Below are 22,811 nucleotides of genomic sequence, written 5' to 3'. Positions count from 1 at the left end.
AGCTCCCAAAGCAAGGATCCTTTCTTATAACCCTGCATTCTCGCTTCCTAGCTCAGTGCCAACCCTTTTAATTTTCACTGAAGAGCTTTCTGAGTTACCTTTGTACACCCAAATGTACAAAATGTCTAAGCATTCCCTAATCCCTTACTAAATTTGGTTAATTCTTACTTTACCTCCCCTTCTGCTCACTAAAGGCTAGAATAATACCAAATACTAAGCTTATTTTTAGAGAAAATCTAGCAATCATCTAGATTTCCTTATTTAACTTTGATGCTGCTATTCTGACTGCTCTCATAAGTCAGAGTTTTGCTAGTGAAACACTTACTGGGTGTATATAGATAATAGGAACAAACAAGGAACCAAAATTGCAAGGAAGATAAATTTATGTGCATTTACAACCTGACCACCATCCAATTATACTTTTAATTAAGAAAACACATTTTAAGCTACATTATTTCAGATTATCAGTGATGCTGAAAATTGCAAGTGGCAGGGTGCGGGACCTTAAGTCAAATAGACGTTAAGTTCAAACCATCAGTCCATCCCTCACTAGCTGTATGTCTTTGGGCAAATTATTTTACTTCTCAGCCTAATGTGGTAAGGCAGGTAACACTGCTCACACAGTGTGTAGCACATAGCAAACACTTGGGAATGGTTAGCTACTCATCGTGGTATATTAAATTGCTTTTCCCCAAGGGCCACTTTATTTATTTATTTTGAGATGAAGTCTTGCTCTGTTGCCCAGGCTGGAGTGCAGTGGCTTGATCTCAGCTCACTGCAACCTCCGCCTCCCAGGCCCAAGCGACTCTCATGCCTCAATCTCCTGGGTAGTTGGATTATAGGCACCTGCCACCACATCCGGGTAATTTTTGTATTTTTAGTAGAGACGGGGGTTTTGCCATGTTGGCCAGGCTGGTCTCGAACTCCTGGCCTTAAGTGATCTGCCCGCCTCAGCCTCCCAAAATGCTGGGATTATGGGCATCAGCCATGGCACCCAGGCCCCAAAAAGTCACTTTAAACCTTACTCTTACCATCTTATCCTAGGAAGACAGTTTCACATTGCTTCTAACCTCCTCCTGGCCTCTCAATCTTGGATTGTTAAATCTTATTTGCTTTATTTCCTTGGTTCCTCTAAGTTATAATCTTGGAGTTAAAAACAGCTTTAGACCAAAAAAAAAAAATGCAAAAAACTTTTGAGAACTTTTTTCAAATAAATGTCCATTGCATAGAATGGGTCTGTGACTGGCTGCTTCTACATCTGCACCCAACATCTGGCCCCCTTCAGAACTCTGAGTGGACAGGATCAGGATTTGACTCGGGAGGATTAGGATGTGAAGAATCCATGTTTGAAGGACTCGGTTCTCCAACTGGCTCAAAGGGTCTCAAGTTTGCATAAGTCACCTCCTGGGCCAGCTGCTCCAGGGAAGGGCGGCCTAATATCAGATTTCGAAGTGAGATACAAGTCATCAGGAAGCTGAAAAACAGGAAAAAGCAGACCAAGTTCAAACTCCTGTTTCACCAGAAGAATTTCAGCTAAAGCCCTTACAAGGCACCTGGTCCTCGCTCTTCCCACACAGGCATATATGGGAATCTCGCCCCAAGTGACCCTCCATCTCCCAGCTGGAAGGGTACTCCACTCTTTATACAGTCTCGTAGAGGATTCCAGGATAGGGTAGGAACAGCCCACAGAGAGGCTAGAGATAAGCTAAGGCAGAACAAGAAAGGAGGCCATCAGATATAGGCCACTTATTCTTCCAGTAAATCAAGGAGAAGAATGGCAGAAAAAGATATCTAGCACTAAACTGTCCTTTCCTGTATGAGTCTCTAGAGTTACCCTCCCCAGGGGAAAGTTACCAAGCTTGCCAACATATGATGGCAATGACAAATACTGTTGTGAACTTACCTGCGGCGAAAGACATAGAGCTTTCGCAACAAGAAGTGGAAGAATCGCTCGTGGAAAGGAGTATTTCGCCGGCGTTCAATTGCCTGGAGCCTTTGTTGGCGTCTGAGAAAGGTCTGAACCAGAGGTGTTGGCTCAGGGCCCCCTTTTACTTCCCCTTCCAACAGAGGCTGCAGCTCTGGGGGTAGAGGCCCTGTTTCTGCCCGGAAGACAGAAAAAAGGAATCACTGAGATGGATCACTCTCTCCCCTTAGAACTCCCCTTCTGCCAGCTAGAGACTTCAAGTTCATTCTTGAATGGCTAGAACATCATTCATAACCCTGACTTCTTGAAACCAGGGGCTATGGCTATCTCAGTCCAAATGTTCATACACTCACCACTTCCATTCTCCACCTTTTCCTTTAATTCTTGCAGATATGCCAGGTCTTGCTCCAGTGCAAGCTCTGTAGTGTTGACATAGATGTACATGTAGCAGGAAGGGCTAGGTGATGTCGTATACACCTTATGGTACTCACCAGCAGGCAACTGACAAGGGAGAAGAAATGGATAAATTTCATCAGCTTTTCTCTAGCCAGCCTATGGCCTCCCTACTCTGACTCTTGGCTTCTTTCTACTCAATTGTGTTTTGGAATTGAAAGTAACTGACTTCTAGAATCCTGGATGAGGCTATTCACAGTCCGAGGGGCCCTTGTTTTTTGAGATCCACTGCATTACTGCTATGGTAAAATATTTTCAGTCTATAATAAATGAACCTTGCTCATCTAAGCTTTCTGCCATTGTTTTTTAAATTGTTAGGGGTCTCACTATGTTGCTCAGGCTGACTGTGAATTCCTGGCTTCCCACTTCAGCCTCCTGAGAAGCTGGGATTACTGGTGTGAGCCACTGAGCTCAGCTCTTTCTGCTGTTGTTAATCCCAGCAAAATACCTGCATTTTTTCTCCCTCTCGAAGAGTCTGGTTCTTCTGTTCTGCCACAAGCTCCACAGTCACTTCCCCCTGCAGCAGCTGGATGCTAGTGTTGCCCAGGTCTTCACTCACAAAATTTTCCAGGTGCAGTCCTGCCAGACCAACAGAGTTCATCATCCCACCCTATGGTAGAGTGAACTCACTCCCAGCCAGAACAGAGACATCACACCTTTACCACCATCATCTCCTTAGGTTTCAAAAACATTCCCTCTCCCCTCCCACCACATGGAATGTCCCTAGCCAAGGAAGTCAGAAGGAAAGACAGAAAAGCCTCTCCTCACTTTCCTCCATACCAGGGAAATCTGCAATGAAGACCACCTCAGTGTGGTTGTCCAGGCTGCTCTTGATTTCCTGTAACTTGGCCCTCCAGGGAGACAGGTCCATCAAGAGTGGTTGCACCCAGGATGTGCGCTGAAAGGGGGACCAAGCGGCCTGCACGATGTCCACACGAGGGTCAAAAATCCTTAGAAAGAAAACCATGTTCTAAGGACATCACAGCCACCCACCCACCAGAACTTCCAGTTCTGTCCCTTTCATCATTCCCAAGGACAGGGAATAGAAGTAGAAGAAATGGCCTATGTCAGCATGTTATTGCCAGTCCAGGGCAGAGAGAGAAGGCAGAAGAGATCTGGAGCACTGGAATAATCGGGGTTAGCGGCTACCTGAGAAGGCATTGTGTTAACAGTGTTTAAAAGAACAAGTCAACTCACTTTTCTCCTGGATGATGGTGCCCCCTGCTGGAAGCAACCAGCTATGCCCACAACCAGATCAATGGGGACATGCACTAGAGGAAGGACAGCCTTTTAAGCAAGACAAATACCAGGAAGCAAGGGCTGTTCATCTTGGTAAAAAGAACTGTGCTTCATTTTTTTCCCACTCTCTGCTCCCCTTGCCCACCTCTGCTGGAAGCGGTCATTGATGGAGACCCAAATATCAAAGTAGATCTGGGGCTCAGTGACATTATACTTGGGAAGCAGGCGGCTCAGGCAAGTGGCATATTGCTTCAGCATGTCTGCATGATCCTTCCATCGCCGGCTCTGTGTAAATACCTGCCCCAAACCCCCATATTAGTCCCACCTCATCATTATCAACTTCCAAGACAGGTCATGCACTGCCAATGGCACAATGAGATCCCTGCCTGCTGCCCATTCTGGCTAGAAAAAAACGGAACTTGCCTTTGGGAATGAATTTTTCATTGCTGGGCTAGTGGTGCTTACTTTTCCTAAATCTAATCTCAGTTCAAGGAAATGAATGACATTGCCCTATCTCAACCCACACAAAAGATAGTTCAATCTGGCTCTTGAGAAAAGGCAAAGCAGACTCAAATTTGTTTTGCTTTATGGTGTGTGTAAGACAAAACCAGACCCCAAAGCACAAGCGGGCTCTGAAGAACAGTAAATTGTCAGCATCAGACATCTCACCCCAGGGTTAAGATAGCCCAGTTCGCCAGTGCGGCCATCACGGTAGGTGATCTTCACGTGCTGGTGGGAGCGGGAGTGCACCATCATGTCCCAGGAATAGCCGTACAGCCCATTTGTCCAGTTGTTATAGCCCTGGGAAGGCAGCGCAGAGGGGATTCAGCTCAATGCTTCTCACTGACCCCATCCCCTACCAAGAAGGGGCTGCAAAACCAGCCCTTCTTTCCCAACTGTTGTCATCCGTCCCTTTCTAAGCCCAGTGTACACTCCACAGCCCCTACAAACCTGGGTGAGAAAATGAGAATAGGGCAGGAATAGCTGCTCCAGGAGGTAGAGCAGAGTAAAGGCAGCTCCCAGCTGATGGCGCAGCCCTGGTTTCTGGCCACCTTTGCCCTGGCTCCTCTTATACACACAGGAAACGCTGGGCTGAGGGGCTGCCTTGAGGGGCAACAGTTCTTGCAACCTTTGGGGGCAGTGGGACACCAGCTTCCGAGGCCAATCAGGGGAACAGAAGACAGGGCTGCTGGCCAGCATGACGTAGGAGAACATACCTAGGAAAGCAGGGAGAAAATATAAATTTCAGGAGGAGTTTGGTTGGGCCTCTTCAACCCTGTTCCCTGAGGAGACTTCTCCCAGGTGTTTCACCGAAAAGGAAAGCAGTTCTTTTTTCTTTCTTTTTTTTTTTTGAGACAGATTCTTGCTCTGTTGCCCAGGCTGGAGTGCAGTGGCATGATCTCAGCTCCCTGCAACCTCTGCCTCCTGGGTTCAAGCGATTCTCTTGCCTCAGCCTCCCAAGCAGCTGGGATTACAGGCATGCGCCACCATGCTCAGCTAAGTTTTGTACTTTTAGTAGAGACAGGGTCTCACCATGTTGGCCAGGCCGGTCTCGAACTCCTGACCTCAGGTGATCCACCCACCTCGGCGTCCCAAAGTGCTAGGATTACAAACGTGACCCACCACGCCCAGCCGGAAAGTAGTTCTTAACTGTAAGGTATTTGTTCTTCCTGGAGATTCCTTACTGTACAACATACTAAGCCCAGAAGTCCCAATCCTCTTATCCCCATTTATGCCTACTTCATAGTGACTGCCCTGGGTTTAATTTAGCTACTGCTCACACCACCCTTTCCCACTCCCAAACAATGCCTCTGGCTATTAGCATCCCTTCCTGCAGAACTATGGTTCCTGTTTCCTACCAGGCTACAGGTACTGACCAATGCTGAAAAGCTGGGAATTCATGCAGTGGAAGTAGGACACAAAGAAGAGGCCAATGGATCTTGAGGCATCAAAAAAGAGCAGGAAACCAGCTGAGAGGTCAAGCAGCAGCCCACCCCAGTGCACGACCAGCAGGCTAGTCAGCTCCTCGGACAACAACAGTCTGCAAACACATGGAGAAAGTTCAAGCACCAGCCCACTGGAGAACACATCAGTCAAAGCACATTCACAGCACGAATGTGCCTTGGCTACTCCAGTGGCTGGGTAGATGCCTAAGGTACATAATCCACCCATGAAGACACTCCTCTAGGTTGTTTGTTGTTGTTGTTCAAACCAATTTTCACTCTGTCACCTAGGCTGGAAGGCAGTGGCATGATCATGGCACACTGTAGCTTCAAACTCCTGGGCTCAAGCAATCCTGCCTCAGCCTCCCAAGTAGCTGGGACCACAGGCACATGCCATCATGCCTGTTTTTTTAATTTTTTTGGTAGAGACAGGGTCTTATGTTGCTCAGGCTGGTCTTGAACTCCTGGGCTCAAGCAATCCTTCCACCCCAGCATCCCAAAGTGCCGGGATTACAGGAATGAGCTACCATGCCCAGCCCCCTCTACATTTTCACAGCTTTAGGTGTTCAATGTTTTCTAACATATCCTTTGTAATAAGCAAGGGCAGATCTCCTAGGACAAAATTTGACTGAGATGTGTGTGTGTTGTGGAAGGCAGGTTCCCCACGGAGGTCATGAGTGAGAGGAAATGTTAAAAGGTAAATGCTTGGCTAACAAAATAATGAAGTCAAACTCCAGGAACTGGAAAATAACAGGGAAGAAGAGAAGAGAATAAAGTAAAACAAGAGGAAAGAAGAAATGGGAAGAAGATAGAAATTAGAGAGGTGACCCTTTGTTTTGTGGAAGTGGTAATAATGGTTTTGTCAGAGCCTACACAGTGAGTGCCCATCTTCTCAGTACATCAGCTGCAGGGCTCTGATGAGAGGCTACAGTGGCAAGGCAAGGACACAGACACCATCCAAGGCAGTTGCTGAGGGCACTGGCTCACTCACCAAGTCAGCCAGTTCTGGCTCTTTCCTTTCCTTTTTAAATTTCTTTTCCTTTTTGCCCATCTATACCATATATCTCCCAAGAGCAGCTAGGGCTTAGTCTTTTGATACCACTGACTCTGCTTCCGCTGAATAGGGAGATGAGTGGACAAAGGAAGGCATGTGGCAAATTCAGGCAAAGTAGGAACAGGTGCCATTACTGAGAGAGATGAGTCACCTGCTCTGTCCCCATGCCTCCAAGAGGCCTCCACCCTGACTGCCACTCACTTGAAGGGACTGAAGAGCCAGTGCCGGGACAAATATTCCATGGAATAGCCTTCAACCCAGTCTGCATCCAGCTTTTTCACACCCGCAATGAAGTACACAATGAAAATCTGAAAATAAAATGTAACACAAAGTTCAAGCCAAAAGAGTCTTTTCTACAGATAGGCAAGAATAAAATAAGGAGCATATAGTTAGGACAACTTTAATCCATGCTCCTGAGTTACAGTCTTTGACCCAAATATTATAGTCCTTGACCCAAATAATCTACTTACATATTTTTTAAATGAATAAAACAAATACTGATCTGAGTCCAGGGCCCAAGGAAGAATAGACCCCGTCTTCTATTCATTCATCTCAGAAATTCACTCATCCAACCAGCATTTATTGACATCCAACCAATGCCAGCGACAGTATCAGGTACCAAGGAAGAAGTCATAAAGCACAGACTGAATCCTTTCTCTTTGTCATGAAGATTCCAATCTAGCAGGGACAAAGCTCTAGTCTTTCCTTGACAAATGAGAGAATTCAGAGATTAAGGGATTGGAAAAAATGAGAAGCCAGCCTAGTTTTCCAGCAAAGGGTAAAAACAGAAGATCCAGGGAGGCAGCGGAGACTGTAGTCTGGCAGTGGGATGGCCATGCTGACCACATGGCTGTCAAGGAGCTCCTCCCTCTGTCCTAAAATGCTGTACCTGGCCACGCAGCACTGCATAGTTCCAGAGGGGCACGTGGGCATTCCTCCTACGGGCATTCAACAGACCGTCCACGGACCTATACCGAGGGAGGTAAACATAGGGGGGTGCTGCTTAATCCAGCTACCATCCCATCTTTCCTTTTATACACGATAATCCTATCTATCCTGGGCACATCTCCCATATCCTCCCTGGTTATTCTGAGACCTTTTAGAATTATATGAGCAAATTCTAACGTGATTATACAAGTCATAGAAGAAATATTGCTACTAAGTTATAACAGCAAAAATTCAGTATTTCTTGTTAGCTCACAGTTGAGTTTGTTGTAATGGATCAAATCAGGAAAAAAGGACTACAATACTAGAAAATTACTGAAAAAGGGAAGGAATTCGGAGTGTTTGAAAAGCTATGTGTGTGTAAATAAATATGCATTGTATTATCTTTAAAAAAAAAAAATCAAGGCCGGGCGCGGTGGCTCAAGCCTGTAATCCCAGCACTTTGGGAGGCCGAGACGGGCGGATCACGAGATCAGGAGATCGAGACCATCCTGGCTAACACGGTGAAACCCCGTCTCTACTAAAAAATACAAAAAGCTAGCCGGGCGAAGTGGCGGGCGCCTGCAGTCCCAGCTACTCGGGAGGCTGAGGCAGGAGAATGGCGTAAACCCGGGAGGCGGAGCTTGCAGTGAGCTGAGATCCGGCCACTGCACTCCAGCCTGGGCGACAGAGCGAGACTCCGTCTAAAAAAAAAAAAAAAAAAAAAATCAAAACACTCAACGGCAGAGTAACACACAATATAAACTAACGTTTCATAGACCTGGATGCCAGGATCCAGTATAAGAGGGTCCCTGCTAAAAGCTTGTATTCTGGAAGAGAACTGATAAACCCAGGCTACTAACACCAGATGTACTCTGGGGAAGCAGAAGCAAAGCATGTTTTCAAGAAGTAGAAGCTGGGAAAGAGGCAGCTTACACTGTGGTCAAGAGCACTGGACTCTGCAGTCAAGAACGCCTGGACTTACTGCCGTTTCTTAACCACTAGCTGACCTTAGGCAAATTCTTCACTGTCCAATACTCAGCTTCTTTATCTTTAAAATGGGAACAGGCCAGGCTCAGTAGCTCATGCCTATAATACCAACATTTTGGGAAGCTAAAGTGAGAGAATCGCTAGAGCCCAGGAGTTTGAGGTTGCAGTGAACTATGACTGCACCACTGCACTCTGGCCTCGGGGACAGAGCAAGACCCTGACTCCAAAAAACAAAATGTGAATAGCACCATTGACCTTATAGGGTTTCAATGAGGAAACATTCTAAATATTTAGTATAGTGCCTGCCATGTGGAAAACCCTGAATAAATGATATGTGATTTTTTCAAAATGCATAAAGTCATAAAAATGGAAATTCTGACTAGCCTGAGCAACACAGTGAGATCCTGTCTCTACAAAAAATTTTTAAAATTAGCTGAGTGTGGCCAGGCGCGGTGGCTCACGCCTGTAATCCCAGCACTTTGGGAGGCTGAGGCGGGCGGATCACGAGGTCAGGAGATCGAGACCATCCTGGCTAACACGGTGAAACCCCGTCTCCACTAAAAATACAAAAAATTAGCCGGGCGTGGTGGTGCGTGCCTGTAGTCCCAGCTACTCGGAGGCTGAGGCAGGAGAATGGCGTGAACCCAGGAGGCGGAGCTTGCAGTGAGCCGAGATGGTGCCACTGCACTCCAGCCTGGGCGACAAAGTGAGACTCTGTCTCAAAAAAAATAAAATAAAATAAAATAAATTAGCTGAGTGTGGTGGCACACACCTGTTGTTCCAGCTACTCTGGAGGCTGAGATGGAAGGATCACCTGAACCCAAGAAGGTTGAGGCTGCAGTGAGCTATGAGCACGCCACTGCACTCTAGCCTGGGTGACACAGTGAGATGCCATTTCAACAAATACCCCCACAACAGAACTTTTCAGAGATATTCTATCAAAACTGCCTCAATTCTCTAAGATCAGAGCTGGCCATTCTGAATGAGTTTCAAATTTTACCAAAGGGGTATTTATATGTGTGTATTAACAAATAGGCGCAGTGGCTCATGCCTGTAATCCCAGCACTTTGGGAGGTCGAGGTGGGAGGATTGCTTGAGCCCAGAAGTTCAAGACCAGCCTGGGCAACAAAGCGAGACCCCATCTCTATTTAAAAATAAATAAATAAAAAGAAAAATAAATAAAACTTAATGACTGTTAATGAATTCAATGTTTGAGATTTTTTTCCCCAAACTCATTTTATTGACACCTATTTTATTGCTTCTCACTCAACATATAAAGAATCCTTAAGGTCATCTGCCCGGCCACCTCATCTCCAAATCCCTTCTCCAACTCCCCTGGGAGACAGTCACCTAAGCCAGAAATGGGGAAGGGTTACCTCCTCCCAGAACAGCAACGCTGAGCAGCCCTGGTGGGCCCTCTTCTCCTGACGTGAACTCTGCCTCACAGCAACTTCTACTTTTGGCTCTAACTCTGCCCTTCTGGGCTTACACAGAGAAAGTCTGCTCCCTCTTCTACATAACCACCCTTAAAGTATCTGAAAACAGCTATGTCTGGCTTTAGTATTCTCTTTTTCTCTCTAAGAAGGTTACAAGAGGTGAATAAATCAAGGCACCTGGGGAGATACGGAAAGAATGAAGGGGTGGGATGGAGACATTTTGCTTTTTGTCATCCCAAGTGCTCCAACTAGTTGGCCCTTTCCCCTCCCAAATCCACCCAGATCAAAGTGACCTTGGAACCATATTTTGCAAAGCATGACTGAAAATATCCTGACAGGGGCAAATTCTAGAACCTCACTGGGCCCCTATCTCTGATAACCATCCTAACCCAGCCAACCCCTCCCCTTTGTCCCCCCAGACTCATACCAGTAGTGGTTTGCATCCATGAACGTCAGCTGAAAGGCCAACAACCCATACAGATAGGAGTGGTTGTTCCATGATGTCTTGTCCAGGAGAAACACATACCAGTATGGCAGCAGGAATAACACACAGCTTATCCGGTAGCACAGGCCCAGCATCATGCCCAGTGCCCCTGGGATTTGTAGGGAGAGGATTAAGAGGTCAAGAGATCACCACAGGCCCAGTTTCCCTGGGCCAGGATATGGTTGGAATTAAGAAAAATCAAGCATTGTATAATCAGGTAAAACTAAATGAAAATTAGATGCTATTTTAATATTTTAAAAAGAATTATGGGACAACAGCTCAGGTGACACACAGGTCAACAGCATGAAATTGATCACAGCAGAAGTGAAATAAGGTGCCAAAGACTTTGACCATTCACCAGCATGCTTCTATTTCTGTGTTTCTGGCAGGCCAGTCAATATTTCCATCTCTCCCACAGTTCCCCTCACCCAGAAACATGATGGTGTAGACAAGATACATCCAGTCAAGTGGGAGTGGGCGTAGGGCATCCAGCAAGGGGAAGCGGCACACATCCAGCCCATCAAGGTATTTTCGGTCCAGGGAGCTGAGCCCCCGCTCCTGGGGAATGTCTAGCACCATCAAGAACCCTAAGAAGGCAATAGGAGAGTTGGTCATTGGGCCTCAGCTAAGGAAGCAGTAGAATACAGTGGAACACAGTTGAGAGTGTGCAGCTCCAGGGTCAGACTTCTTTTCTAACCTTGGCTCTGCCATTTATTCAGTATTAATTATTGAGTGCCTACTCTGCACAATACTGTATCAGTTGTGCCATCTAGAACAGCCCCTGCAGCTCAGTTAACCAATTCCCCATTTGTGAGAAGGGGAATATGTCACAGGACTACAGAGAGGATTAAATTAGGGAAATGCACAAAATGCTATAAAAACTGTTAGGGTCTTGACAGCTATGAAGATCCAACCTACTGAGCTTCAGAAAGTGCTCTGGGAGGCGGGGCATGGTGGCTCACGCCTGTAATCCCAGCACTTTAGGAGGCCGAGGTGGGCAGATCACTTGAGGTTGGGAATTTGAGACCAGCCTGACCAACATGGAGAAACCCCGTCTCTACTAAAAATACAAAAAAATCAGCCAGGCGTGGTGCCACATGCCTGTAATACCAGCTACTCAGGAGGCTGAAGCAGGAGAATCACTTGAACCTGGGTGGCGGAGGTTACAGTGAGCCAAGATCACACCATTGCACTCCAGCCTGGGCAACAAGATCGAAACTCCATCTCAAAAAAAAAGAAAGAAAAGAAAAGAAAAGAGCTCTGGGAGTTCTTCTCGACCTTTTCTGCTTCCTGGCACACCCCGAAAACTGTTGCATTTCGTCAACACCCTGGGAATAAACAGAAGGGGCTACTCAGATCAGGAAGCCAGCTTGAGATAAGGCAGGGTTTCTCAACCTCAGGACTAGTCACATTTTGTGCTGGTTAATTATTTATTGAGAGGGATTGTCCAACGCACTACAGGACATTTAGGAGCATCCCTAACCTCTATACAGATGCCAGCAGTCACCTATTCTTCCTCCCCCAAGTTGTGACAACTAAAAATGTCTCTAAACATTGCCAAACGTCTCCCAAAGAGCAAAACTGCCTCCAGTTGAGAACTACTGGGCTAAGGGGACTAATATCTCCGCACATCTGTAAACCATTCCAAGCACACCACGCTGCCGCCTCAGTTAAGAAGCTCTCGATTAGAGAGTCACAGCCAAAATGTATGGCCCCGGTGACCCCCTGCTCTGTTTCTCTGAGTCCTCTGGGCAACCTCATGCCACAAGCAAAATGGGTCACTGCTGCCTGGCCTCTAAATATCATATAGCCTCAGATCAAAGCATTTCTAGCTGGGCTCGGTGGCTCATGCCTTTAATCCCAGCACTTTGGGAGGCTGATGCGGGTGGATCACCTGAGGTCAGGAGTTTGAGACCAGCCTGGCCAACATGGTGAAACCCTGTCTCTACTAAAAATACAAAAATAAAATAAAAAATTAGCCGGGTGTGGTGGGCGCCTGTAATCCCAGCTACTTGGGAGGCTGAGGCAGGAGAATCGCTTGAACCCGGGTGGCGGAGGTTACAGTGAGCCAAGATCTCACCATGGCACTCCAGAATGGGCAACAAGAACGAAAGTCCGTCTAAGAAAAAGAAATAAGAAAAAAAGCATTTCTGACCACCAAGTAAATCCTAACTGGAGGAGGCAAAGTAGGTTTAATCCTAAACTTCGAGAAGACCTCTTCTTTTATACCAATATCTTCAGCTCTGAGGAAAAGGGAGCTAAGTCTACTTGCAACCAAAAAAATTGACGATTGTCATTCTCCCACTCCCAACCAAACTGCTCCCACCCATAAACTAGACTCACCAAAAAGAAAACGAAAGACAGCCAGGCTTGCAGGGTCCGTTGGTCGATTCAGCAAGGTCACCAGCCTCCGCCAGCTGGACAAATCTGTCCACTCAAAACCCAAGAGTTTCCCCATTCGGCTGCCCTGCCTGGGCCCTGAGATCAGTTCAGCCTTGTCTTTCTGTACTTTATCTGCAACCAATAATTGGAGAAAATGTGTGCGCGGGGGTGGGCTCCACCTCAAATCACAGAAATCACAGCACCAACGGCCCAGAGCTTCCGCCCACCCGGGTTGGCTCAATAAGGTTGCCTCAATGATCTGACTGTAGAAAACATCCCTGCAGTGCAGCCCCTTCTCCAAGATACCCCAGTGTCCCAAAACCCCTCAGACTACAGCCCCCTAACAGCAAAGTGTTCCCGAATATCATCATCGTCCAGAAGCCGCAGGCTGCAAATGTCTCACAGCACGCCACGCCCCCTTCCCCACGGAGGCCCCCCCCCCTCACCAGGCGTCCTCCCTCCCCCGCCCCTCTGAGACCAGTGCTCCTCGGAACTCTCCGCCGGAGGCCGGGGTCCTAAGCCTACCTAAGCTGGGCGAAGTCCGCGCGGACCGGACAGACACCGCCATTGCTCCGTGGAGGAGGAAGGTGGGTCACAGCAGCCGCTTCTGAACAGAAGCCGCCAGGAAAATTTGCTGCCCTAGGCTCCGCCTCCCGACGCGTCAGCAGCTGTGCGGCCGGCCGCAAAGCGCCAGCACTATCGTAAATACTACCCCCGACCGGCGGCGCCGGATTCCTTGCTTGGCGGCAGGGGGTGGAACGAGGAGCCTTGGGGCGGGGCAAAGATACCCCCTAGTGCAGTTGGGCTCCAGGCGCACTGCTAGACTGGCATCTTATGCCTTCCGAGAGGCGTCTTCTTTTTAAACACTGAAAAGAGTCTGAGTTCCCCAACCTCCTTGGGTCCTCCCCGACACCATTAGTCCTCTCCGTCGCTCCGTCCGTGCAGTGCTCTCTGGTGTGAGGGATCGGGCGCAAAGGGCAAACTTTGTCAGAGATTGACGCCCAATTGAGGATGCACCTGGAAGGGCTGCCCCGGTTTTGAGCTATTGCAAGACCCCTTCACTTTGTTTTCCAGGACCTGCAAAGAACCGAGGTTTCAAAGCAGTAGGTAATCCCAGCAGTTTGGAAGGCCAAGGCGGGAGGATCCATAAAGAACAACAACAACAACAAAAAGGCAACAACATAAACAGAAAAACCACTGAAAAAAAAACTTTGTGTGTGTCGCACGCTCCTGTGGTTTCAGCTACTCGGGAGGCTGAGGTGGGAGGTTCGCTTGAGCCCAGGAGTTCGAAGCTGCAGCGAGCTGTGATCGCACCACTGCACTCCAGCCTGGGCGACAGAGTGAGACCCTGTCTAAAAAACAAACAAACAAACAAACAAACAAAAAACACACACAGGTGCAGCAGCTCACGCCTGTAATCCCAGCAGTTTGAGAGGCCGAAGCGGGCAGATCATGAGGTCAGGAGTTCGAGACCAGCCTGGCCAACATGGTGAAACCCCGTCTCTACTAAAAATATGAAAGTTATCCGGGCATGGTGGCGCGCGCCTGTAATCTCAGCTACTCGGGAGGCTGAAGCAGGAGAATCACTTGAGCCCAGGAGGCGGAGGTTGCAGTGAGCCAAGATTGCACCACTGCATTCCAGCCTGGGCGACAGAGTGAGACTCCATCTCAAAAAATAAACAAAAAGCGAAAAAGAAAGAGAAAGGAAAGAAAAGGCGGGAAGAAAAGAAAGAAGGAAAATAAAAAGCAGCCGGGGAAACAGGAACAACATAACCGAAGAAGGGATACAGAGCAAGGGCAGTAAGTAGAGTGTGGCCCATCAGAGAAGGTTCTCAGGCGAGTCTGGAACAGAATTGTAATACCTAAATCTCTCCACTGGGATTAGCCATCAGGAAAAGAATAAGGCATCCCAGAGAAGTGGTTCTCAAACTGTTGGGTCTTGGGAACCATTTACAGTGTTAGAAATTATAGAAGATCCTAAAAGCTTTGTTTGCGTGGATTATATCTTTTAATATTTGCCGTATTAGAAATTTTTTGGGAGGACGAGGCAGGTGGATCACGAGGTCGGGAGATCCAGACCATCCTGGGTAACACGGTGAAACCCCGTCTCTACTAAAAATACAAAAAATTAGCCGGGCATGGTGGCAGGTGCCTGTAGTCCCAGCTACTCGGGAGGCTGAGGCAGGAGAATCGCTTGAACCCGGGAGACAGAGGTTGCAGTGAGCCCAGATTGCGCCACTATACTCCAGCCAGGGTGAAAGGGCAATGCTCTGTCTCAAAAAAAAAAAAAAAAAAAAAAAAAAAAAAAAAAAAAAAAAAGCTTTCTAGCTTGTACTACAAAGGGAAAAAAATGCCATGTTTCTGTAGTCTCAGCTATTCCCAGCTTTTCTGGAGGCTGAGGCAAGACAACCACTCAGTTCAGGAGTTTGAGACCAGCCGGGGCAACATAACGGGATCCATCTCAAGGAAAAAAAAAAAAAAAGCTATCAAGCCATTAAAAAACATGGAGGAACCTTAAATTCATATTGCTAAGTGAAAGAAATCAATGTGGGGCCGGGCGCGGTGGCTCACGCCTGTAATCCCAGCACTTTGGGGGGCTGAGGCGGACGGATCACGAGGTCAGGAGATCGAGACCATCCTGGCTAATACGGTGAAACCCTGTCTCTACTGAAAATATAAAAAAATTAGCAGGGCGCGGTGGCAGGCGCCTGTAGTCCCAGCTACTCAGGAGCCTGAGGCAGGAGAATGGCGTGAACCCAGGAGGTGGAGCTTGCAGTGAGCTGAGATTGTGCCACTACGGTCCGGCCTGGGCAAAAGAGCGAGACTCCGTCTCAAAAAAAAAAAAAAGAAATCAATGTGGAAAGACTACAAACTATGATTCCATCTATATGACATACATACATATGTATATGACATATATGTATATGTATGTATATGTATATGTATATATGTATGTATTGTATATATACATGTATATGTCATATACATATATAACATATATATGTATTTTTTTGAGTCAAGGTCTTGCTATGTTGCCCAAGATGGTCTTAAACTCCTGGTCTCAAGCAATCCTCGTGCTTCAGCCTTCCAAAGTGCTGGGATTACAGGCATGAGGCACTGCGTTTGGCCCCAACTGTATGATATTCTGAAAAGGCTAAACTATGGAGACAATAAAAAGATCAGTGACTGCCAGGGAGGTGGAGTTGGGGGGAGGAAGGAATGGTAGGTGGAGCACAGGGGAGTTTTACAGAAGTGAAACTATTTTGTATGATGTTGTAATGGTGTCATGGTGGATACATGTCACATGTGTGGAAACCCATAGAATGTACAATGCAAAGAGTAAAGCCTAATGTAACTTATGGACTTTGTTAATTATAATGTATCAATATGGACTATTGTTTTTTTTTTTTTTTGAGACAGAGTTTCCCTCTTGTTGCCCAGGCTGGAGTGCAATGTCTCGGCTCACTGCAACCTCTGCCTCCCAGTTTAAAGCGATTCTCCTGCCTCAGCCTCCTGAGTAGCTGGGATTACAGGCACCCACCTTCACGCCCAGCTAATTTTTTGTATTTTTAGTGAAGACGGCTTTTCACTATGTTGGCCAGGCTGGTCTTGAACTTCTGACTTCAGGTGATCCACCCGCCTCGGCCTCCCAAAGTGCTGGGATTACAGGCATGAGCCACTGCGCCTGGCTGGACTATGTTAATAGTATACCAATACTGGCTCATCAGTTGTAACAAATATACCACACTAATGCAAAAGGTTAATAATAGGAGAAATGGGAGCCTGAAGGGGGATATGGGAACTCTCTGTACTTTCTTCTTCTTCTTTTTTTTTTTTTTTTTTTGTTTTGTTTTGAGACAGTCTCCCTCTGTTGCCTAGGCTGGAAGGGCAGTGTCGCAATCTTGACTCACTGCAGCCTTGACCTTCTGGGCTCAAGTGATCCTCCCACCTCAGCCTCCCAAGTAGATGGATTACAGGCGTGCATCACTGCGCCTGGTTAATTTTTTTTATTTTTTGTAGAGATGGGGTTTCACCATGTTGCCCAGCCTGGTCTCAAACTCCTGAGCTCAAGTGATCCTTCCTCTTTGGCCTCCGAAAGTGCTGGGATTAAAGGCGTGAGCCATTGCTCCCAGCCTGGAATTCTCTGTACTTTCTGCTCAATTTTTCTGTAAGCCTAAAATTGTCCCTCCAAAATAGTCTGTCAGTTGATTACTTAATTAATTAATTAATTTATTTATTTTGAGATGGAGTCTCGCTCTGTCACCAGGCTGGAGTGCAGTGGCACAATCTTGGCTCACTGCAACCTCCGCTTCCCACATTCAAGTGATTCTCCAGCTTCCTGAGTAGCTGGGACTACAGGTGCACACCACCACGCCCATCTAATTTTTGTATTTTTAGTAAAGACAGGGTTTCACCATGTTGGCCAGGACGGTCTTGAGCTCTTGACCTCGTGATCCACCCACCTCAGCCTCCCAAAGTGCTGGAATTACTTTTTTTTTTTTTTTTTTTTTTGAGACTGAGTCTGGCTCTGTCGCCCAGGCTGGAGTGCAGTGGCTGGATCTCAGCTCACTGCAAGCTCCGCCTCCCGGGTTTACGCCATTCTCCTGCCTCAGCCTCCCGAGTAGCTGGGACCACAGGCGCCCGCCACTTCGCCCGGCTAGTTTTTTGTATTTTTTAGTAGAGATGGGGTTTCACCGTGTTAGCCAGGATGGTCTCGATCTCCTGACCTCGTGATCCGCCCGTCTCGGCCTCCCAAAGTGCTGGGATTACAGGCTTGAGCCACCGCGCCCGGCCAAGTGCTGGAATTACAGGTGTGAGCCACCTCGCCCTGATCCGCCCACCTCGGCCTCCCAAAGTGCTGGGATTACAGGTGTGAGCCACTGTGCCTAGCCTATGGTTGTTTTTAAATTAACAGACTAGGCCGGGTGAGGTGGCTCACACCTGTAATCCTAGCACTTTGGGAGGCTGAGGAGGGAGGATTACTTGAGCTCAGGAGTTCGAGACCAGCCTGTGCAACATGGTGACACCCCATCTCTACAAAAAATTACAAAAAATACAAAAAGTAGCCAGGTGCAGTGGTGCACGCCTGGAGTCCCAGCTACTTGGGAGGCTGAGGTGGGAGAACTGCTTGAGCTCGGGAGGTTGAGGCCACAGTGAGCTGCCACCGTGCCACTGCACTCTAGCCTGGACAATGGAGCAAGACCCTGTCTCAAGGAAAGAAAGAGAGAGAGAGGGAAAGAGAAAGAAAGAAAAGAAGAAAATAGGCTGTAATTGACTTACTGCTTGTATTCTTCTTCATCAAAGAATGCAATTGGACACTGTCTGCTTTTTTGGGTGTGTGCATCAAAGGGATACTTGAAAGTGAAAACAATGAGAGAAATATTTTAAAATCATGTCTAATGAGGGTCTAGTATCCAGAATATGTAAAGAACTCCTGCAACTCAACAATGAAAAAGACAACCCAAATAAAAATAGGCAGAGGGGCTGGGCACAGTGGCTCACACCCATAATCCCAAAACTCTGGGAGGCCAAGGTGGGAGGATCGCTTGAGGTCAGGAGTTTGAGACCAGCCTGGATGACATGGTGAAACCCCATCTCTACAAAAAAGTACAAAAAACTGGCCGGGTGTGGTGTCCATCCCTAGTTAATTTTTTGTACAAATCTGGTTTCTCCATGTTGCCCAGGCTGGTCTCAAACTCCTGATCTCAAGCAGTCCTCCTGCCCGGGCCTCCCAAAGTGTTTGGATTATGGGCGTGAGCCACTGCACCAGGCCAAAGGTTAGTTCAATTGCACGAGTGCTTTTTCTTGACAAACCATGAGACAACTATTGTATGCAGAAGTGCTATATGCATATTTCCCATTTCTTCACACAAAATATTAAAAAGACATGTACTGTAGGGTCAAGATTTAATACAATTAATAATTTGTACTGCTTCATCAAGTCATCAAGGATTTTCTTTTCTTTTTTTTTTTTTTTTTTTTTTTTTTTTTTTTGAGAGACTGAGTCTTACTATGTCACCAGGCTGGAGTGCAGTGGCATGATCTTGGCTCACTGCAACCTCCAACCCTGGTTCAAGCGATTCTCCTGCCTCAGCTTCCCAAGTAGCTGGGATTACAGGCACGCACCCACCACGCCCAGCTAATCTTTGTATTTTTAGTAGAGACAAGGTTTTACCATGTTGGCCAGGCTGGTCTTGAACTCCTGACCTCAGGCGATCCACCTGCCTCAGCCTCCCAAAGTGCTGGGATTACAGGTGTGAGCCACTATGCCTGGCTTCATCAAGGACATTCTTAATAGAAAGTGGCACTTTTAAAAATTGCAAGTGCAGCCGGGCGCGGTGGCTCACGCCTGTAATCCCAGCACTTTGGGAGGCTGAGGCGGGCGGATCACAAGGTCAGGAGATCGAGACCACGGTGAAACCCTGTCTCTACTAAAAATACAAAAAATTAGCCGGGCGCGGTTGTGGGCGCCTGTAGTCCCAGCTACTCGGGAGGCTGAGGCAGGAGAATGGCGTGAACCCGGGAGGCGGAGCTTGCAGTGAGCCGAGATCGCGCCACTGCACTCCAGCCTGGGTGACAGAGCGAGACTCCGTCTCAAAAAAAAAAAAAAAAAAATTGCAAGTGCATGGCATTGAGGAATACAATGGCTACTACTATAATTTGATGCCATCGTCTTCATTTCTGCTTAGTTGCTAGCACTTTTACCCACCATTGCTTTTGCATCATCAGTACAAATGGCAGCCGTTAAAAAGGCAAATACCTCAGTAATTTTGTCTTCGAAGCTCCCAGGAGTTCCTAGACCACACACCGAGAACTATTGTCCTAAAGGAAAAGAATGGCAGAGGTAGACACATAAAAGGGGCTATTGATACCAGATGGATTTATAGCAGGAGGAATCACCAGGCAAACTGTGTTCCTGCTGTTGAGGATATAGCTCACTTGTAGGTTATCCTAACAGGCAAGGCAGCTCAAGTCACTGTTTTTTGTTTTTTGTTTTTTGTTTTTTTTTGAGACCAAGTCTCACTCTGTTGCCCAGGCTGGAGTGCAGCAGCACGATCTGAGCTCACTGCAACCTCTGCCTCCCGGGTTCAAGCGATTCTCCTGCCTCAGCCTCCTAAGTAGCTGGGATTACAGATGCCTGCCACCATGCCTGGCTAATTTTTGTATTTTTAGTAGAGAAGGGGTTTCACCATATTGACCAGGCTGGTCTCAAACTGCTGACTTCAAGTGATCCACCCGCCTTGGCTGCCCAAAGTGTTGGGATTACAGGCGTGAGCCACCATGCCTGGACCCATCTTTCTTTCTAGAGACAGGGTCTCACTATGTTGCCCAGGCTGGAGTACAGTGGCTATTCACAGGTGCAATCCCACTACTGATCATCATGGGAGTTTTGACCTGCTCTGTTTCCCACATGGGCCGGTTCACCCCTCCTTAGGCAACCTGGTGGTTCCTTGCTCCCGGGAGGTCACCATAATAATGTTGAGCTTAGTGCAGATACCCGATGGGCATAGCACACTATAGGCCAGAACTCCTGGGCTCTAGTGATCCTCCTGCCCCAACCTCCCAAGTAGCTGAGACTATAGGCACCTGCCACCACACCTGGCTTTTTTTTTTTTTTTTTTTTTTTTTTTGAGACAGGTTCTCACTCTGTCACCCAGGCTGAGTGGCATGATCACAGCTCACTGCACATGACATCCTGGGTTCAAGTGATCGCCTTGCCTCAGCCTCCTGAGGAGCTGGGACTAGGCGTGCACCCCCATACCCGGCTAATTTCTTATATTTTGGAGAGACAATGTCTCACTATGTTGCCCAAGCTGGTCTCAAACTCTTGAACACAAGTGATCCTTCCACCTTGGCCTCCCAAAGTGCTGGGATTATAGGCATGAGCCGTTGCTCCCAGTCTGAGATGGATTTCTTAATCCACTATCAAATACTGGCCCAAACGAATTCAGTTTGGCTTAGGAAATTTGTATCAACTCTTCTAGGACTACTCAGTATTAATGCTTCCATTAAGTTCAGCATTTATGGTCTGCTATGTGCTAAGGACTGAACAAGTTACAGAGAGGGAAAAATGACTAAATTGTAGCCTCTGTCCTCTAGGAGTTAAAGGGTAAGGAAACAGATGATAATAATAAAATAATTTTAAAATAATAGGATAGTAATAACAGTAATAGAATGTAGAAAGTCATAAATACTGTTAAATGAGTGCTATGGGAGCATTGAGGAAGAAATGAATTACACTAGAGAAATCAGGAAAGCTTTTTTTTGAGACAGGGTCTTCAGGTCTCACTTGGGCTTTGAAGGATGAGTGCAGTTTTGAAAGGAGAGAGGGAAATCACGTTCTTTTCAAAAATTTTTTTAATTTAAAAAATATTTTGGCCAGCCCCGGTGGCTCACACCTGTAATCCCAGCACTTCGGGAGGCCAAGGCAGGTGGATCATCTGAGGTCAGGAGTTCAAGACCAGCCTGGCCAAACATGGCAAAACCCCATCTCTACTAAAAATACAAAAATTAGCCAGGCATGGTTGTGCATGCCTGTAATTCCAGTTACTTGGGAGGCTGAGGCAGGAGAACTGCTTAAACCCAGGAGGTGGAGGTTGCATTGAGCTGAGATCGTGCCACTGCACTCGAGCCTGGGTGACAGAGTGAGAATCCATTTCTAAAATAAGATAAAATAAAATAAAAATAAAATCGGCCGGGTGCGGTGGTTCATGCCTGCAATCCCAGCACTTTGGAAGGTCGAGGCGGACAGATTATGAGGTCAAGAGATCAAGACCATCCTGGCCAACATAATGAAACCCTGTCTCTGCTAAAAAAAATTAAAAATTTAGCTGGGCATGGTGGCAGGTGCCTGTAGTTCCAGCTACTCTGGAGGCTGAGGCCGAAGAATCGCTTAAACCCTGGAGGCAGAGTTTGCAGTGAGCTGAGATCACGCCACTGCAGTCCAGTCTGGCGACAGAACGAGACTCTGTCTCAAAAATAAAATCAAAAAATAAAATAAAATAAAATAAAATAATAAAATAAAAAATATTTTGTAGAGACGGGGTCTCATTATGTTGACCAGACTCATCTGGAACTCCTGCCCTCAAGACATCCTCCTGCCTTGGCCTCTCAAAGTGATGTGATTACAGGCATGAGCCACCTCACCCAGCTGGAAATCAAAAGTTCTTAATACTCTTGGGTGAACGAGAGTATTCTGTGTAGGAAACATACAGCTAATAGCCGGGCGCGGTGGCTCACACCTGTAATCCCAGCATTTAGGGAGGCCGAGGCGGGTGGATCACGAGGTCAGGAGTTCAAGATCAGCCTGGCCAAGATGTTGAAACCCCGTCTCTACTAAAAATACAAAAATTAGCCAGGCGCGGCATCGGGTGCCTGTAATCCCAGCTACTTGGGAGGCTAAGGCAGAGAATTACTTGAACCTGGGAGGCAGAGGTTGCAGCGAGCTGAGATTGCACCACTGCACTCCAGCCTGGTGACAGAGTGAGACTCTATCTCAAAAAAAAAAGGTATAGAAAAAAGAAAAATACAGCTAATAAATGAGCTTGCTAACTCAGTACCTCCAGTTTTTCCTTTCAGGACCAATATACAAAGATTTGTGATATTTAGCATTCATTTATCCATAAAATAGGCCAAAGTTTAGGAAAGAAATTTCTCAATAAATGCTTTCCAACAAAAATCATCTTTCTCTGCACTGTGGAGAAAGAAGCTTTCTTTCAGACTTCTCAGTTCAATATCTGAAAACTTTAGTGAGTTGCCTACATGTATAGGACATATGTCATATACTACAAAGGGTACCAAAGTGAGGACTCAGTCCCTGCCTGCGTTTATAGGACTTAAAGTGTTGGAGGGGGTCAAATATGTATGACAAAGTGTGTGAAAGATTCTTTGAAAGAAATAAAATGTGATGGAGATCAGAACAGGAACAAGTTAGCTTCAGTGGGGAAATCTCTAAAGCTTCATGGAATCTATGTCTTAAATG

General features: G+C 46.9%; 2 protein-coding genes across 2 annotated transcripts in view; one reads left to right on the top strand and one right to left on the bottom strand.

Moving 5' to 3' along the window:
* VAMP5 (vesicle associated membrane protein 5) overlaps nt 1-22,811 on the top strand; it is a 229,925-nt gene that overhangs the window by 182,687 nt on the left and 24,427 nt on the right. The window lies entirely within an intron of this gene.
* Nucleotides 405-22,811, bottom strand: part of GGCX (gamma-glutamyl carboxylase) — a 162,173-nt gene continuing 139,766 nt past the window's right edge. Inside the window, exons 2-16 of the mRNA XM_050753009.1 lie at nt 13,355-13,503; nt 12,791-12,961; nt 10,876-11,034; nt 10,391-10,556; nt 7,503-7,581; nt 6,815-6,921; nt 5,494-5,657; nt 4,568-4,833; nt 4,286-4,417; nt 3,762-3,913; nt 3,158-3,327; nt 2,826-2,956; nt 2,278-2,425; nt 1,904-2,099; nt 405-1,474 (exon numbers count right to left, since the gene is read on the bottom strand). Coding sequence (XP_050608966.1) covers nt 1,282-1,474; nt 1,904-2,099; nt 2,278-2,425; nt 2,826-2,956; nt 3,158-3,327; nt 3,762-3,913; nt 4,286-4,417; nt 4,568-4,833; nt 5,494-5,657; nt 6,815-6,921; nt 7,503-7,581; nt 10,391-10,556; nt 10,876-11,034; nt 12,791-12,961; nt 13,355-13,397 — 2,277 coding nt within the window. The 5' untranslated portion in view covers nt 13,398-13,503 and the 3' untranslated portion in view covers nt 405-1,281. The remainder of the gene's footprint in view (nt 1,475-1,903; nt 2,100-2,277; nt 2,426-2,825; nt 2,957-3,157; nt 3,328-3,761; nt 3,914-4,285; nt 4,418-4,567; nt 4,834-5,493; nt 5,658-6,814; nt 6,922-7,502; nt 7,582-10,390; nt 10,557-10,875; nt 11,035-12,790; nt 12,962-13,354; nt 13,504-22,811) is intronic.

This window comes from Macaca thibetana, chromosome 13, assembly GCF_024542745.1.
Source record: "Macaca thibetana thibetana isolate TM-01 chromosome 13, ASM2454274v1, whole genome shotgun sequence".
Lineage (NCBI taxonomy): Eukaryota > Metazoa > Chordata > Mammalia > Primates > Cercopithecidae > Macaca > Macaca thibetana.
The sequence above is the reverse complement of the archived record's forward strand: the minus strand, read 5'-3'. Positions and strand labels throughout refer to the sequence as shown.